At 48.8% G+C, this 19,759-nt stretch overlaps 1 protein-coding gene across 24 annotated transcripts in view; it reads right to left on the reverse strand.

Annotated features, from left to right (window-relative positions):
• MICAL3 (microtubule associated monooxygenase, calponin and LIM domain containing 3) overlaps positions 1-19,759 on the reverse strand; it is a 134,857-nt gene that overhangs the window by 44,441 nt on the left and 70,657 nt on the right. For 16 of the 24 annotated variants that reach the window (XM_088470556.1, XM_088470554.1, XM_088470573.1 and 13 more), the window contains exons 15-24: positions 19,310-19,372; positions 18,529-18,702; positions 18,073-18,147; positions 17,480-17,569; positions 16,516-16,566; positions 4,316-4,423; positions 3,083-3,187; positions 2,587-2,773; positions 1,492-1,580; positions 128-218 (exon numbers count right to left, since the gene is read on the reverse strand). In XM_088470556.1, coding sequence (XP_088326682.1) covers positions 128-218; positions 1,492-1,580; positions 2,587-2,773; positions 3,083-3,187; positions 4,316-4,423; positions 16,516-16,566; positions 17,480-17,569; positions 18,073-18,147; positions 18,529-18,702; positions 19,310-19,372 — 1,033 coding nt within the window. The remainder of the gene's footprint in view (positions 1-127; positions 219-1,491; positions 1,581-2,586; positions 2,774-3,082; positions 3,188-4,315; positions 4,424-16,515; positions 16,567-17,479; positions 17,570-18,072; positions 18,148-18,528; positions 18,703-19,309; positions 19,373-19,759) is intronic. The other 8 variants (XM_088470576.1, XM_088470575.1, XM_088470574.1 and 5 more) reach the window with 4 other exon arrangements.

Below are 19,759 nucleotides of genomic sequence, written 5' to 3' on the forward strand. Positions count from 1 at the left end.
TGACACATGAAAAAACAGTCCAGTGGATCTTGGGTGACCAGACGTAATACAGAGGACGCCACACTCGGCAGCCGCCGTGCCATGGAACATAAGGTCATAGCGCGTCGCAGGAAGGAAGCACGGGTACCTGGAGTCTTCTCTGCAGCGGCAAGGGGCAATGTGGGGGCTCGTCCGGGATCTTCAGCATCGATTGAATCCTTTGCTGTCCCTTTCATTTCCTGCGGGGTGAGAAAGAGGGATGATAATCAGGAAAAATGTACCCTCCCAAACAAGCCTTACCCCTTTATTACAGCCATAGGGCCACAGTACTGACAACTCTGGCTGCAGAACTTCAAAAAAAGAGCTATTTATAGTAGATCCTAAATTAAGGACACGTCGCCTAAACTACATGACAGGTTGATCCACTATGATTAGGAACCTTATAACAAATCACACTTAAAGAGGTGAATCCAATTGTGATTCTGGAATGGCACATCGCGTCCACTGGCCTCGCAAATATTTCTTCGCACTCCACAAAGGCGCACAGAGAAACTTGAGATGCGCCAGCACTACCGTAAGTGACCGATAAGTACGCAGAATGGCGCAGCTCATCGCACGGAATTGAATTCCCCCTTAATGTAAGAATAATTCTCAAATTGATAATTTCTCTAAAATTGCGGGTGACTGTATTTTGCAGGTACAGGGGCCGATTTGAAGTTACACGAAAAAGCGCATGCAGCGGCATCTATTGGCGCTTGCCCGTCTGCGAGTTTATGGAAATGGAGCTTCAGACACCTTCCCTAGTGTACATCCATTCGGCAGAATGTGCAATGTCTGTGGCATCCACTTACATCGCCCCTGCATGCTGTAATATTGATCGGTGCGTCCTTATAGGCAAGGCAGGCGCAGTTTCGCTGTCTGATTACAACCTCGCATGAATCGACACGCCCGTGACACTCCCATAAAACGGACCATTTTTGCGAGAAATTTCTAGCCAACGCACATCGTCTGTCCCCATCGCAACAGCACTTTTGTGCGCCGTGGGGGGGGGCTGGGGTTCAGAAATTTATGCTCAAGTGCAGTTGCAAAAGAAAACCGCTCCAGCTCAACCACGTGATCATCGCCTCTGCGTGCGGATGTGCGGTATGAGGCACACTGTGCTACTACAGGTACACAATCATTTTCAGACGGTTAATGATGAAACATTGTTAATACAAAACTAACAGAAACCTGGGGACCAAATTACAATTATCGGAGCATGTAGCCAGCAGTTCATTTATATAAAGATCTCTGTATATGAAGCTCAGCGGTTCTGATTTCACATATCTTTCCGTTAGTAAACTAAAATAAGGGTCATGGTCTGAAAAGGAGGGATAACAGCGATACCAGCCATGAATCACGTATAATACCGTATAGTGACCAATCTAAGCTGGAAGAGGCAGGGAGAGGACGGGGTCAGGTTCTGGACTATGAAAGCTGAGAAGGGGGCTCTCTCACCCCCCGCGTACTTACCTTGCTGACAAGTGCCGGGGCGGCAGCTCTCTTCCGCTGGCTGTAGCCCGTACGCCGGTAACAGTAATGCGGTTTGCAGTAAAACTTTCCTGCGAGGAGGAACAAGAAAATAATTATGTAAGAAATGAAGTTGATAACAGTTCCCGATGGTAAAGGGTCTAACACAGAGGTGGGTTGGGGTGTAGGTAGGGGGGGAAAAGGGGGATTTAGAAACATCTCTCACCACTCTGAGTCACTGCAGTATCCGAGCTGCAGAATGAGCGTCCGTCTTCCAGTGCCGGGCTAACAATGCGACAGTGTGTACGGAACAAAGGATCACCCATATCCCACTATAGGAACGGAGGAGTGAGCCCAAAATTTAACCCCGTCACTCCTGACTGCCCAGTGCTAAAACCCAGCCCAGCCGTCCATCCAAAAAAAATAGCAAAACGATATCACACACACACGTAAGTATACGTCATCGCTTAGACGTTACATGACAGATTTGGTTGCTGTCTTTAGAATGGTGCCGTGTCTCAGACTGCTATAGCCCCTCCTGCTCCCCATCATGGTGCATTTATAAGGCGCGTAGCCCAGATCAGAAGGTGAATCCAGCTGGGCGTACTTTCAACATGGCAACTTAACACAACGTACAGCGTGATCCAATGCTAGCAAGACCCCCATCACCCGTGAGCAAACAGCCTTAATTCACAGTGCGCTATATGTGGAAGCGGGTCCGCCCAACGAGGAGAGCGGTGTATAAGTATGCGTATGGCAGCGTGCGGCACAGCGGCTCTGACATAGGGAGGCGCTATATACATACATACAGCTATATACATAGAGCACATGTCTTATGCTCTCCCCAGAAGGGGCCAATGACAGAGGCAGGTGATCCTATACACACATATAACACTAGGCATACCTGTCACTTCCCCAGAGACCGCGGGATCTCTACCCAAAGTCAGTAGGCTCATGTGCAGGTTCATACCAACAGAGGAGGGGGTAGGGGGAGGGCAGGGGTCATTCCCACCCAGAAAACAGATGGAAGCACTGACTAATAATATCAGCCAGCAAGGAGAGGGATTACATGGGCAGCCGTCTGGAGAGGGCACTCACCGTCCTCCAGGTGGTAGGCATAACAGGACAGGCGTAGGGTTGTGTTGCAGTAATCGCATTTGAAGCAGCTGCGGTGGAAGAACTTCCCCTCGGCGCTCAGGCGTTCCATTACGTAGACTCTCCGGTGGCAGAAGTAACAAACGTCGCTGCCCCCCAGGTTCTGCGGAAACTCCTTCCTGAAGGACGCCTGCGTGCCAAACAGAAGCCAGACAGGTTATCAAGAGACCTCCAACAGAGCTCAGTCTCTCCCTAAGCCAGCGCAGGTGACCGCTAGGCCTCACCCTGGTACCCATAGCAGGACCCTCCGCCCTAGGGCTGTCTATAACCTATCACGTCCTGGTCTCAGATGGAAGAGATGCTTCAATTGTTGGCAAATACATTATCTAAATTTACATTGCAGTAAATGGACCTATAATGAGAAATGAGGTCACAAATCTGCCGCTGACCGAGGATCAGAAACCATCTAGGAACGTCCCATCAGGAAACTCCTGCTTACCACTTTCTTCCCAAACAGAGGCTTGGGGGTCTCCTTCCTTTGTAGCTGATTGGCTATCTGTTCAGCCAATGAGCTCACTCCACTCGTATATATCTTTATGTACTTCTGAAGGGAGGGAGAGGAAACCAAAACAAGGAGAAAAAGAAATGAGGGCATCAAACACAGGTGAGAGGTGAAAGGACAAAAGGTGAACACACACACACCCCCATCCAAACCGGAGCGGGCAGCAAAACCCGTGCGGGAGTCCGATAGCAGGTGGGGGAAAGAGCGGGTGCTGGTTAGTAGATGCGACGCCCGTCAATGGTGAGATCAAAGAACGAACACAGCAACTAGGACCATCTCCAGGGTCCGGTTATATCCAGTGGGCCAAGGGCCAAACATGGCACAAGGGGAGCCCACCACAGCCTGCTGAGGTTACAGGAAGATGATACACTCCAGCAAAGCATGCTGGGAATTGTAGTTCCATAGGTTGCACAATGCTAGTCACCCTGTGTATCAAAGCCTCATTCACACCTTCCAAGTGTCCGCATGATGCACGTCCCCCCCCCCCCCCCGATTTCCGTATCTTCTTCACCCGCTACCACTGCAAACAACGTAAATATACAATTGTATCCAATACACAGAGAACAGTTCTACCCTCTCTGATCCAGTGACAACAGCAACTCTTGCCTGGATGATATAAAAGACCTTGGTGAAAAACATGGAATCAGGAAAGTATAAGTAATGTATTTAATAAACATTCTGCGGGAGAGGTTCCGAAAACCAAAAGGTAAAAGTCATCTGAAAGTAGAGACTCTAAGAGACCTCTGTATACACCGTCTAGCCTCATCCGGGGCATCGCTGCAGAATATAAACGCCCATAAATAAAGTAAATATGACGACATGAATCTATTCGCCTATGTATAATCTAGTTATTAGGAAAAGACAGCCAATATATTCCTCTGCCATAACGCCTCCGTAAAAGGTAAAGGACAACGAGAAGTAAAACCTTTTACAGCGATGATAGAACTAAGAGACTGGCGCGTTTCACATTACAGAACAGAGGGGGGATTTGTGGCACATGGACATAAATCTGATCTGACAATTGCTAGAACACAACTATTACCGACTTCATATAAACCAATCGCTTTTCTGCGTTTAGCCGCGGTGCCCAATGCAGGTGAAGAACACAAGCACGTGCCGTTAAGCTGTACACACCAGAACTTTACACACATGTGCTGGAAAACATGCTACCTGTCTGATTTCATCATAGGAAGGGGAGGCCGGACGCTCGGATGAGCCCAGGGCGAACGATTGCTGCCGATGGTCTACCAGAGAGCGCCGGGCGGTCTCAAAATCAAGCTGGAGAGGGGAAGAAACCATCAGCTGGGCGCTCTGTATTGGAGGGAGCGAATGACCAATAACGCAGCAATTGCTGGATCATCACAGGAATGAGGGACATGTAGTCATACGCTGGCGCGTTTCGGATATGGAGGTCCTGACGCCTCAGAGCACAGTCAGCTACATACATACAGTCAGCTCCTGACTCAAAGGATGGGAAGAACTATATATTGGCAGAAATTAACTGAACCCATTGTTTATAAAGTGGGAGTGCTTTTAAATATTGCTTAATCGTTTGCTGTAACTAGAATAGAGGACGCTGCCCCCTTCCAGCCTCTACCGCCAATGCACACAGACATAGGAAGGCCAAGTGCTGAGCAATTTCAGCTTTTTATTGGCGATATTATAGGGGTTATGCACCTTTCTGAGACTTTGTGGGGTTTAAATGGACCCTTCTGAAAATTTTTTACTAAAAATAAGGCTTTTTACCACTAAATTCCTTTGATAGCTTTCTATGGCTTATTCTGTCAGTTATTTGGTTACCCTGGGATATAACAGGACGCAGATACAATTATCTGTTGCTGGTATAAAGTCATGGCTGAAATGCATAAAGGTAAAAAGACAAAAGTAATAGATTTAATAAAGGTTGTACATAGACGTAAACTCAACTGATCGTCAGGGGGAGAGGAACAATTTCACCACCATTATTACACTGAGCCGAACGCTCCCACCATTATTACACTGAGCCAAACGCTCCCACCATTATTACACTGAGCCAAACGCTCCAACCATTATTACACTGAGCCAAACGCTCCCACCATTATTACACTGAGCCAAACTCACACACCATTATTACACTGAGCCAAACGCTCCCACCATTATTACACTGAGCAAAACGCTCCCACCATTATTACACTGAGCCAAACGCTCCCACCATTATTACGCAGAGCCGAACGCTCCCACCATTATTACGCAGAGCCGAACGCTCCCACCATTATTACACTGAGCCGAACGCTCCCACCATTATTACGCAGAGCCGAACGCTCCCACCATTATTACACTGAGCCGAACGCTCCCACCATTATTACGCAGAGCCGAACGCTCCCACCATTATTACGCAGAGCCGAACGCTCCCACCATTATTACCCTGAGCCAAACGCTCCCACCATTATCACGCAGAGCCGAACGCTCCAACCATTATTACACTGAGCCAAAAGCTCCAACCATTATTACACTGAGCCAAACTCACACACCATTATTACACTGAGCCAAACTCACACACCATTATTACACTGAGCCAAACGCTCCCACCATTATTACACTGAGCCAAACGCTCCCACCATTATTACACTGAGCCGAACGCTCCCACCATTATTACGCAGAGCCGAACGCTCCCACCATTATTACACTGAGCCAAACTCACACACCATTATTACACTGAGCCAAACTCACACACCATTATTACACTGAGCCAAACGCTCCCACCATTATTACACTGAGCCGAACGCTCCCACCATTATTACACTGAGCCGAACGCTCCCACCATTATTACACTGAGCCGAACGCTCCCACCATTATTACACTGAGCCAAACGCTCCCACCATTATTACACTGAGCCAAACGCTCCCACCATTATTACACTGAGCCAAACGCTCCCACCATTATTACACTGAGCCAAACGCTCCCGCCATTATTACACTGAGCCGAACGCTCCCACCATTATTACACTGAGCCAAACGCTCCCACCATTATTACGCAGAGCCGAACGCTCCCACCATTATTACACTGAGCCGAACGCTCCCACCATTACACTGAGCCAAACGCTCCCGCCATTATTACACTGAGCCAAACTCACACACCATTATTACGCAGAGCCGAACACTCCCACCATTATTACACTGAGCCAAACGCTCCCACCATTATTACACTGAGCCAAACGCTCCCACCATTATTACACTGAGCCAAACGCTCCCACCATTATTACGCAGAGCCGAACGCTCCCACCATTATGACACTGAACCAAACGCTCCCACCATTATCACGCTGAGCCGAACGCTCCCACCATTATTACACTGAGCCAAACGCTCCCACCATTATTACACTGAGCCAAACTCACACACCATTATTACACTGAGCCAAACGCTCCCGCCATTATTACACTGAGCCAAACTCACACACCATTATTACGCAGAGCCGAACGCTCCCACCATTATTACACTAAGCCGAACGCTCCCACCATTATTACACTGAGCCAAACTCACACACCATTACACTGAGCCAAACGCACCCACCATTATTACACTGAGCCAAACGCTCCCACCATTATTACACTGAGCCAAACGCTCCCACCATTATTACACTGAGCCAAACGCTCCCATCATTATTACACTGAGCCGAACGCTCCCACCATTATTACACTGAGCCAAACTCACACACCATTATTACGCAGAGCCGAACGCTCCCACCATTATTACACTGAGCCAAACTCACACACCATTATTACACTGAGCCAAACGCACCCACCATTATTACACTGAGCCAAACGCTCCCACCATTATTACACTGAGCCAAACGCTCCCACCATTATTACACTGAGCCAAACGCTCCCACCATTATTACACTGAGCCAAACGCTCCCACCATTATTACACTGAGCCGAACGCTCCCACCATTATTACACTGAGCCAAACTCACACACCATTATTACACTGAGCCAAACGCTCCCACCATTATTACACTGAGCCGAACGCTCCCACCATTATTACACTGAGCCGAACGCTCCCACCATTATTACGCAGAGCCGAACGCTCCCACCATTATTACACTTAGCCAAACTCACACACCATTATTACGCAGAGCCGAACGCTCCCACCATTATTACACTGAGCCAAACTCACACACCATTATTACACTGAGCCAAACTCACACACCATTATTACGCAGAGCCGAACGCTCCCACCATTATTACACTGAGCCAAACGCTCCCACCATTATTACGCAGAGCCGAACGCTCCCACCATTATTACGCAGAGCCGAACGCTCCCACCATTATGACACTGAGCCAAACGCTCCGACCATTATCACGCAGAGCCGAACGCTCCCACCATTATTACGCTGAGCCGAACGCTCCCACCATTATTACGCAGAGCCGAACGCTCCCACCATTATTACGCAGAGCCGAACACTCCCACCATTATTACACTGAGCCAAACTCACACACCATTATTACACTGAGCCAAACTCACACACCATTATTACACTGAGCCAAACGCTCCCACCATTATTACGCAGAGCCGAACGCTCCCACCATTATGACACTGAGCCAAACGCTCCCACCATTATCACGCAGAGCCGAACGCTCCCACCATTATTACGCTGAGCCGAACGCTCCCACCATTATTACACTGAGCCAAACGCTCCCACCATTATTACACTGAGCCAAACTCACACACCATTATTACACTGAGCCAAACGCTCCCACCATTATTACGCAGAGCCGAACGCTCCCACCATTATGACACTGAGCCAAACGCTCCCACCATTATCACGCAGAGCCGAACGCTCCCACCATTATTACGCTGAGCCGAACGCTCCCACCATTATTACGCAGAGCCGAACGCTCCCACCATTATTACGCAGAGCCAAACACTCCCACCATTACGCTCCCACCATTATCACGCAGAGCCGAACGCTCCCACCATTATTACGCAGAGCCAAACACTCCCACCATTATTACGCAGAGCCAAACACTACCACCATTATTACACTGAGCCAAACTCACACACCATTATTACACTGAGCCAAACGCTCCCACCATTATTACGCAGAGCAGAACGCTCCCACCATTATGACACTGAGCCGAACGCTCCAACCATTATTACACTGAGCCAAACGCTCCCACCATTATTACGCAGAGCCAAACGCTCCCACCATTATTACACTGAGCCAAACGCTCCCACCATTATTACACTGAGCCAAACGCTCCCACCATTATTACGCTGAGCCGAACTCTCCCACCATTATTACGCTGAGCCGAACGCTCCCACCATTATTACGCTGAGCCGAACGCTCCCACCATTAATACGCTGAGCCAAACGCTCCCACCATTATTACGCTGAGCCAAACGCTCCCACCATTATTACGCTGAGCCGAACGCTCCCACCATTATTACACTGAGCCAAACGCTCCCACCATTATTACGCAGAGCCGAACGCTCCCACCATTATTACACTGAGCCGAACGCTCCCACCATTATTACACTGAGCCAAACTCACACACCATTATTACACTGAGCCAAACGCTCCCACCATTATTACACTGAGCCGAACGCTCCCACCATTATTACACTGAGCCAAACGCTCCCACCATTATTACACTGAGCCAAACTCACACACCATTATTACACTGAGCCAAACTCACACACCATTATTACACTGAGCCGAACGCTCCCACCATTATTACACTGAGCCGAACGCTCCCACCATTATTACACTGAGCCAAACGCTCCCACCATTATTACACTGAGCCAAACGCTCCCACCATTATTACACTGAGCCAAACGCTCCCACCATTATTACACTGAGCCAAACGCTCCCACCATTATTACACTGAGCCGAACGCTCCCGCCATTATTACACTGAGCCGAACGCTCCCACCATTATTACACTGAGCCGAACGCTCCCACCATTATTACACTGAGCCGAACGCTCCCACCATTATTACACTGAGCCGAACGCTCCCACCATTATTACACTGAGCCAAACTCACACACCATTATTACGCAGAGCCGAACACTCCCACCATTATTACACTGAGCCAAACGCTCCCACCATTATTACACTGAGCCAAACGCTCCCACCATTATTACACTGAGCCAAACGCTCCCACCATTATTACGCAGAGCCGAACGCTCCCACCATTATGACACTGAGCCAAACGCTCCCACCATTATCACGCTGAGCCGAACGCTCCCACCATTATCACGCTGAGCCAAACGCTCCCACCATTATTACACTGAGCCAAACTCACACACCATTATTACACTGAGCCAAACGCTCCCGCCATTATTACACTGAGCCAAACTCACACACCATTATTACGCAGAGCCGAACGCTCCCACCATTATTACACTGAGCCGAACGCTCCCACCATTATTACACTGAGCCAAACTCACACACCATTACACTGAGCCAAACGCACCCACCATTATTACACTGAGCCAAACGCTCCCACCATTATTACACTGAGCCAAACGCTCCCACCATTATTACACTGAGCCAAACGCTCCCATCATTATTACACTGAGCCGAACGCTCCCACCATTATTACACTGAGCCAAACTCACACACCATTATTACGCAGAGCCGAACGCTCCCACCATTATTACACTGAGCCAAACTCACACACCATTATTACACTGAGCCAAACGCACCCACCATTATTACACTGAGCCAAACGCTCCCACCATTATTACACTGAGCCAAACGCTCCCACCATTATTACACTGAGCCAAACGCTCCCACCATTATTACACTGAGCCAAACGCTCCCACCATTATTACACTGAGCCGAACGCTCCCACCATTATTACACTGAGCCAAACTCACACACCATTATTACACTGAGCCAAACGCTCCCACCATTATTACACTGAGCCGAACGCTCCCACCATTATTACGCAGAGCCGAACGCTCCCACCATTATTACACTTAGCCAAACTCACACACCATTATTACGCAGAGCCGAACGCTCCCACCATTATTACACTGAGCCAAACTCACACACCATTATTACACTGAGCCAAACTCACACACCATTATTACGCAGAGCCGAACGCTCCCACCATTATTACACTGAGCCAAACGCTCCCACCATTATTACGCAGAGCCGAACGCTCCCACCATTATTACGCAGAGCCGAACGCTCCCACCATTATGACACTGAGCCAAACGCTCCGACCATTATCACGCAGAGCCGAACGCTCCCACCATTATTACGCTGAGCCGAACGCTCCCACCATTATTACGCAGAGCCGAACGCTCCCACCATTATTACGCAGAGCCGAACGCTCCCACCATTATTACGCAGAGCCAAACGCACACACCATTATTACACTGAGCCAAACGCTCCCACCATTATTACACTGAGCCGAACGCTCCCACCATTATTACACTGAGCCGAACGCTCCCACCATTATTACACTGAGCCAAACGCTCCCACCATTATTACACTGAGCCAAACGCTCCCACCATTATTACACTGAGCCAAACGCTCCCACCATTATTACACTGAGCCAAACGCTCCCGCCATTATTACACTGAGCCGAACGCTCCCACCATTATTACCCTGAGCCAAACGCTCCCACCATTATTACGCAGAGCCGAACGCTCCCACCATTATTACACTGAGCCGAACGCTCCCACCATTATTACACTGAGCCGAACGCTCCCGCCATTATTACACTGAGCCAAACTCACACACCATTATTACGCAGAGCCGAACACTCCCACCATTATTACACTGAGCCAAACGCTCCCACCATTATTACACTGAGCCAAACGCTCCCACCATTATTACACTGAGCCAAACGCTCCCACCATTATTACGCAGAGCCGAACGCTCCCACCATTATGACACTGAGCCAAACGCTCCCACCATTATCACGCTGAGCCGAACGCTCCCACCATTATTACACTGAGCCAAACGCTCCCACCATTAATACGCTGAGCCAAACGCTCCCACCATTATTACGCTGAGCCAAACGCTCCCACCATTATTACGCTGAGCCGAACGCTCCCACCATTATTACGCAGAGCCGAACGCTCCCACCATTATTACGCAGAGTCGAACGCTCCCACCATGATTACACTGAGCCAAACGCTCCCACCATTATTACGCTGAGCCAAACGCACCCACCATTATTACACTGAGCCAAACTCACACACCATTATTACACTGAGCCAAATGCTCCCGCCATTATTACGCTGAGCCGAATGCTCCCACCATTATTACACTGAGCCGAACGCTCCCACCATTATTACACTGAGCCAAACTCACACACCATTATTACGCAGAGCCGAACGCTCCCACCATTATTACACTGAGCCAAATGCACACACCATTATTACACTGAGCCAAACGCTCCCACCATTATTACGCAGAGCCAAACGCTCCCACCATTATTACACTGAGCCAAACGCTCCCACCATTATTACACTGAGCCAAACGCTCCCACCATTATTACACTGAGCCAAACGCTCCCACCATTATTACACTGAGCCGAACGCTCCCACCATTATTACGCAGAGCCAAACACTCCCACCATTATTACGCAGAGCCAAACACTCCCACCATTATTACGCAGAGCCAAACTCACACACCATTATTACACTGAGCCAAACGCTCCCACCATTATTACGCAGAGCCGAACGCTCCCACCATTATGACACTGAGCCGAACGCTCCAACCATTATTACACTGAGCCAAACGCTCCCACCATTATTACGCAGAGCCAAACGCTCCCACCATTATTACACTGAGCCAAACGCTCCCACCATTATTACACTGAGCCAAACGCTCCCACCATTATTACGCTGAGCCGAACTCTCCCACCATTATTACGCTGAGCCGAACGCTCCCACCATTATTACGCTAAGCCGAACGCTCCCACCATTATTACGCAGAGCCGAACGCTCCCACCATTATTACGCAGAGTCGAACGCTCCCACCATTATTACGCTGAGCCAAACGCTCCCACCATTATTACGCTGAGCCAAACACTCCCACCATTATTACACTGAGCCAAACTCACACACCATTATTATACTGAGCCAAACGCTCCCGCCATTATTACGCTGAGCCGAATGCTCCCACCATTATTATGCTGAGCCAAACACCCCCGCCATTATTACACTGAGCCAAACGTTCCCGCCATTATTACACTGAGCCAAACGCTCCCACCATTATTACACTGAGCCAAAAGCTCCCACCATTATTACACTGAGCCAAACGCTCCTGCCATTATTACACTGAGCCGAACGCAGATACCATTATTACACTGAGCCAAGCGTTCGCACCATTATTACGCTGAGCCGAACGCAGATACCATTATTACACTGAGCCAAATGCACCCACCATTATTACGCTGAGCCAAACGCTCCCGCCATTATTACACTGAGCCAAACGCAGATACCATTACACTGAGCCGAATGCACCCACCATTATTACGCTGAGCCAAACGCTCCCGCCATTATTACACTGAGCCGAATGCTCCCACCGTTATTACACTGAGCCAAATGCTCCCACCATTATACTGAGCCAAACGCTCCAACCATTATTACACTGAGCCGAACGCTCCCACCATTATTACACTTAGCCAAACTCACACACCATTATTACGCAGAGCCGAACGCTCCCACCATTATTACACTGAGCCAAACTCACACACCATTATTACACTGAGCCAAACTCACACACCATTATTACGCAGAGCCGAACGCTCCCACCATTATTACACTGAGCCAAACGCTCCCACCATTATTACGCAGAGCCGAACGCTCCCACCATTATTACGCAGAGCCGAACGCTCCGACCATTATGACACTGAGCCAAACGCTCCGACCATTATCACGCAGAGCCGAACGCTCCCACCATTATTACGCTGAGCCGAACGCTCCCACCATTATTACGCAGAGCCGAACGCTCCCACCATTATTACGCAGAGCCAAACGCACACACCATTATTACACTGAGCCAAACGCTCCCACCATTATTACACTGAGCCGAACGCTCCCACCATTATTACACTGAGCCGAACGCTCCCACCATTATTACACTGAGCCAAACGCTCCCACCATTATTACACTGAGCCAAACGCTCCCACCATTATTACACTGAGCCAAACGCTCCCGCCATTATTACACTGAGCCAAACGCTCCCGCCATTATTACACTGAGCCGAACGCTCCCACCATTATTACCCTGAGCCAAACGCTCCCACCATTATTACGCAGAGCCGAACGCTCCCACCATTATTACACTGAGCCGAACGCTCCCACCATTATTACACTGAGACAAACGCTCCCGCCATTATTACACTGAGCCAAACTCACACACCATTATTACGCAGAGCCGAACACTCCCACCATTATTACACTGAGCCAAACGCTCCCACCATTATTACACTGAGCCAAACGCTCCCACCATTATTACACTGAGCCAAACGCTCCCACCATTATTACGCAGAGCCGAACGCTCCCACCATTATGACACTGAGCCAAACGCTCCCACCATTATCACGCTGAGCCGAACGCTCCCACCATTATTACACTGAGCCAAACGCTCCCACCATTAATACGCTGAGCCAAACGCTCCCACCATTATTACGCTGAGCCAAACGCTCCCACCATTATTACACTGAGCCGAACGCTCCCACCATTATTACGCAGAGCCGAACGCTCCCACCATTATTACGCAGAGTCGAACGCTCCCACCATTATTACACTGAGCCAAACGCTCCCACCATTATTACGCTGAGCCAAACGCACCCACCATTATTACACTGAGCCAAACTCACACACCATTATTACACTGAGCCAAACGCTCCCGCCATTATTACGCTGAGCCGAATGCTCCCACCATTATTACACTGAGCCGAACGCTCCCACCATTATTACACTGAGCCAAACTCACACACCATTATTACGCAGAGCCGAACGCTCCCACCATTATTACACTGAGCCAAATGCACACACCATTATTACGCAGAGCCAAACACTCCCACCATTATTACGCAGAGCCAAACGCTCCCACCATTATTACGCAGAGCCGAACGCTCCCACCATTATGACACTGAGCCGAACGCTCCAACCATTATTACACTGAGCCAAACGCTCCCACCATTATTACGCAGAGCCGAACGCTCCCACCATTATGACACTGAGCCGAACGCTCCAACCATTATTACACTGAGCCAAACGCTCCCACCATTATTACGCAGAGCCAAACGCTCCCACCATTATTACACTGAGCCAAACGCTCCCACCATTATTACACTGAGCCAAACGCTCCCACCATTATTACACTGAGCCAAACGCTCCCACCATTATTACACTGAGCCAAACGCTCCCACCATTATTACGCTGAGCCGAACTCTCCCACCATTATTACGCTGAGCCGAACGCTCCCACCATTATTACGCTAAGCCGAACGCTCCCACCATTATTACGCAGAGCCGAACGCTCCCACCATTATTACGCAGAGTCGAACGCTCCCACCATTATTACGCTGAGCCAAACGCTCCCACCATTATTACGCTGAGCCAAACACTCCCACCATTATTACACTGAGCCAAACTCACACACCATTATTATACTGAGCCAAACGCTCCCGCCATTATTACGCTGAGCCGAATGCTCCCACCATTATTATGCTGAGCCAAACACCCCCGCCATTATTACACTGAGCCAAACGTTCCCGCCATTATTACACTGAGCCAAACGCTCCCACCATTATTACACTGAGCCAAACGCTCCCACCATTATTACACTGAGCCAAACGCTCCTGCCATTATTACACTGAGCCGAACGCAGATACCATTATTACACTGAGCCAAGCGTTCGCACCATTATTACGCTGAGCCGAACGCAGATACCATTATTACACTGAGCCAAATGCACCCACCATTATTACGCTGAGCCAAACGCTCCCGCCATTATTACACTGAGCCAAACGCAGATACCATTACACTGAGCCGAATGCACCCACCATTATTACGCTGAGCCAAACGCTCCCGCCATTATTACACTGAGCCGAATGCTCCCACCGTTATTACACTGAGCCAAATGCTCCCACCATTATACTGAGCCAAACGCTCCAACCATTATTACACTGAGCCAAACGCCCCCACCATTATTACACTGAGCCGAACGCAGATACCATTATTACGCTAAGCCAAACGCAGATACCATTATTACACTGAGCCAAAGCTCCCACCATTATTACACTGAGCCAAACTCACACACCATTATTACACTGAGCCAAACGCTCCCGCCATTATTACGCTGAGCCAAACACTCCCACCATTATTACACTGAGCCAAACTCACACACCATTATTACACTGAGCCAAACGCTCCCGCCATTATTACGCTGAGCCGAATGCTCCCACCATTATTATGCGGAGCCAAACGCTCCTGCCATTATTACGCTGAGCCGAACGCAGATACCATTATTACACTGAGCCAAACGCTCGCACCATTATTAGACTGAGCCGAACGCAGATACCATTATTACACTGAGCCAAATGCACCCACCATTATTACGCTGAGCCAAACGCTCCCGCCATTATTACACTGAGCCAAACGCAGATACCATTATTACACTGAGCCGAATGCACCCACCATTATTACGCTGAGCCAAACGCTCCCGCCATTATTACACTGAGCCAAACGCTCCCACCATTACACGGAGCCAAACGCTCCAACCATTATTACACTGAGCCGAACGCAGATACCATTATTACGCTAAGCCAAACGCAGATACCATTATTACACTGAGCCAAAGCTCCCACCATTATTACACTGAGCCAAACGCTCCCGCCATTATTACACTGAGCCAAACACTCCTACCATTATTACACTGAGCCAAACTCACACACCATTATTACACTGAGCCAAACGCTCCCGCCATTATTACGCTGAGCCGAATGCTCCCACCATTATTATGCAGAGCCGAACGCTCCCACCATTACGCTGAGCCAAACGCTCCCACCATTATTACGCTGAGCCGAACGCAGATACCATTATTACACTGAGCCAAACGCTCCCACCATTATTACACTGAGCCAAACTCACACACCATTATTACACTGAGCCAAACTCACACACCATTATTACAATGGGGCGAACGCACCCACCATTATTACAATGGGGCGAACGCACCCACCATTATTACACTGAGCTGAACGCAGCCACCTCTGTTACACTGAGCCACACGCAGGCGCTGGGGTTATTCTAATTATTGCAATACACAAAGCAACATGAGGATGATATTTTTCACTGTGACAACACCCAAAAAGCTCTCGTGTGTGGACAAACACGCCAAACCCATGCCGTTTACCCTCTCTGGGCTGGGAAACGTCTCCCCATGGACGGTCGGCACCGGGCTGCTCTGTAGACAGGACAGAAAAATAAAACAGAGAAAGATCTATAAATGTATGGTACCAAGGAGGAGAAAGGTAGCTGGCACTGCCACACACACACCGAGGCCCAGGCTGGCAGCTTCAGACGTGATTAGCCAAAGCAGGGGGTGCCGGTAAGGACTGCGTGGGTAGCATTGGCAGTGGGGTGAGCATACCGGGTGCCTAAAGGGACACTGGCATTGCTTGTGACAGGGAAGCGGAACCACCACAAACATACGGAGCCGGAATAAAGTTAGAGACTGGGAAACAGTATGGTACAGTAATGGCTCCAGCTATGAAGGCTGGCACAATGGGCAGGATGAATTTGGCAAGCACAGAAACCGCCCAGTGCCACTCTGCTGCACCAAAGCATTGACACACTGACCACCTGGCACTGCGTCATGGGTTTCTAGAGCCAGTGACTGCCAGCTCCCCCCTCAAGCATCTACTGCCAGCGACACCATGTGATGGCGATTTGCATCAGCCGATAAATTGTGTTAATTGATCTACACCGAATAACAGAATCCAACTTTTCACCAGATTCACCGATTTTTCTGAGCCAATTCTAAAAACGAACCAACAGGAGGAAAAATATCGGTGATCCAAATAGTCTTAAAAACCAAAAAGGTCAAAGCAGAATATGAATTTTTAATGGAAACCTCCACAAAAATAAAATTACTATAATAATTATATATATTTTATGTAGATCATAACTATATTACATTTTTTTCTAAGTTGGAGATTGTTACTGGTGTAAGATCAGACTGCAGGTGAATGGGTCGAGCGAATACAGTCCGGCTTGTGACAATACAGAGTAACAGTCCAATCGTCATGTACGATACAAGCAGGGAAGTGCGGTCGCCCATATGCAGTGAACCACGCAGAGGTTGTCGCCCGAGTCACCTGCAGCGCTGGGCGAGGCACAGGTGAGGGCCCGGAATACAGAGTGATGATCTTTTTGGGGCAGGTCCGGGGTAGATCACTACATCTGGGCTTTATAGACGGAGAAAGAAATGTGGGTGGGGGGGAGAAAAGAAGAAGATTGTGACAACAGGTGCAGCATAGTGAGTGATTGCAGAACGGCTACAGGGATCGTTCTACAGCTGGCCAGTACAGGAAACTCATAGTTTATAGGCTAAAGATCTGACATACAAACGCTAGTTATCAACATCTCAGGCAAGACTAGGCATGCACTAATGGAGGCCTGTATGCTTTAGTTACACACAGCCCTCAAGGTGGTTTCCCTCATTAACACCGTCAATGTCCGAGGAGCCAGACTGACTGCAAATGGTTACCGTGTCTAGGCCGTAACCCCTCGGTTATGCTGCTGCTGTAACATGACGACTCCCAGCATACACTTGGCTGGCAGAGCATGCTGGGACATGTAGTTCCATGGCACCCAGAAAATCCGTAAGCTAAGTGTTAAACATCTAGGACGTGTGTGAGCTGGAAGGCGGGAGCACAGTCCCCCACTGTGTATCCTGAACCCGCGTTACCTGTTTCCACTGAGGCTCTGCCTGCATGAAGGCAGCCTCCTCTAGTAAGCGCTGCTGGTAAGGCAGGATGGGTTTCTGAGAGGAGAGACAGACACGTGGGCGGAATGGAGATGGAGAAAATAAAAAGAAGGGGGAAAAAAAATAAAGGAGTTATGAGCAAATATAAAAAAAAAAAAAGCAGCAGAAATTACACAACATGGCCACAAGGTGGCAGTGCAGCAGCAAGCTCTGACCTACATCCCAAAACTTACCCAGACGTGGTGGCATTAAATGACTGCAGCTAGCTTGTCTCAATGTAAATAGTGAGGTTACACCGCTAGACGCAGCGGTAGAAATATATACACACACACACATATATCCCCTACCTCAATTAAAATCTTATTTTTGCAAGCGGTATAAAAAAAACCATCTACATCTCCAGTGAGGTGCAAACTGCTCAGGATATGGGGCGCCTACCTGTTTCCGTATCCCGGCATTAGGAGCAGGGGCGTTCTCCTCGAATTTAGCCAGGAGCTGCGTCGCCATGGATTTCACCTTGTTCTGGTTGCCGGTTGCGGCGTCTATCCGCCGCTCAGTCAGTGCACTCGCTAGAGAGGGCTTCTCGTCCCGCACCGATCGGGACCCCTCTTCCTGCAAATCATGAGATTACAAATCTGAACAGAGAGTCACATAAACCACTCACATACAGCTTACAGCCCCAGCCTGTGCGATTACCGCAGAGAGATATCGGTGCGTAACGTAATGACCCGCAGACAACACCGCAACCTAACGACACACCCTGGTCTACCCGAGACAGTGATGGCTAGTGAAACTAAATTATCTCATTAGCCGAATACGTCAGAGGGATATAAAAAGGCAATCGAGTAAAAAACAAACATTTCAAAAGAAATATGACACTTCTATCCAGTAATGAGAAACCGAAATCTTCTACATTTACCACCAACATAATAAATAAAGGCAAGAAACCAAAATGGCCACAGATTACGACGGAATGTAACGTACAGCTCGCCGCAAAAAAAAAAAAAAAAAACTATTATTTTAAAAAGTGGAAACAATGCAGGTTACACAGGAGGGATAATGTGCATAGAGGATTTATTTACAGAGGGGCTGGGGAGGGGGAGGAGGTAAATCAGAGCGATTTGATGGAAGAACCACACAGTGCGCTACTACTGCACAGGACAACATATATCTGTATATAAGGATTGCTAAATGATAGGAAGCAGCCGCCAGCACTTACATCCTCCGATTGGCTGGTTCTCCGCCTCTTCCCCGAGCTGTCCACCTCTTTTTCCTTCTTGTCCTATATACAGAGGGAGAGAAACCAAATGACTGTCATTATAGGAGTAAAAATATCTACTTGGGAACATTACCCCTCCAGGCTGCCTCGTGTCTCATCCTCGGATACCCCCCTCCATGCCGACGGGTGGGTCCACGTTCTCCTTGTGCCAACGGATCATACAGCCCATTCGGACCAATAAGTAATGTATGACACTTCCCCCCTCTTCATGTATCAAATTCCTATTGTCCAGTAGATTCTAAGCTTGTGAGCAGGGCCCTCCCTCCTCTGCCTGTTATTCCCCATTCTGATCTTGTTACAGAGTTCCCCAAAGCATGGGTGTAGTTCGGCTCCTTCTCTCTGAGGTCACTTCATTCTGGACAAGTATTTCACACAATATCCACTAAACCC

Source organism: Taudactylus pleione, unplaced genomic scaffold, assembly GCF_031769625.1.
Source record: "Taudactylus pleione unplaced genomic scaffold, aTauple2 ptg000101l, whole genome shotgun sequence".
Lineage (NCBI taxonomy): Eukaryota > Metazoa > Chordata > Amphibia > Anura > Myobatrachidae > Taudactylus > Taudactylus pleione.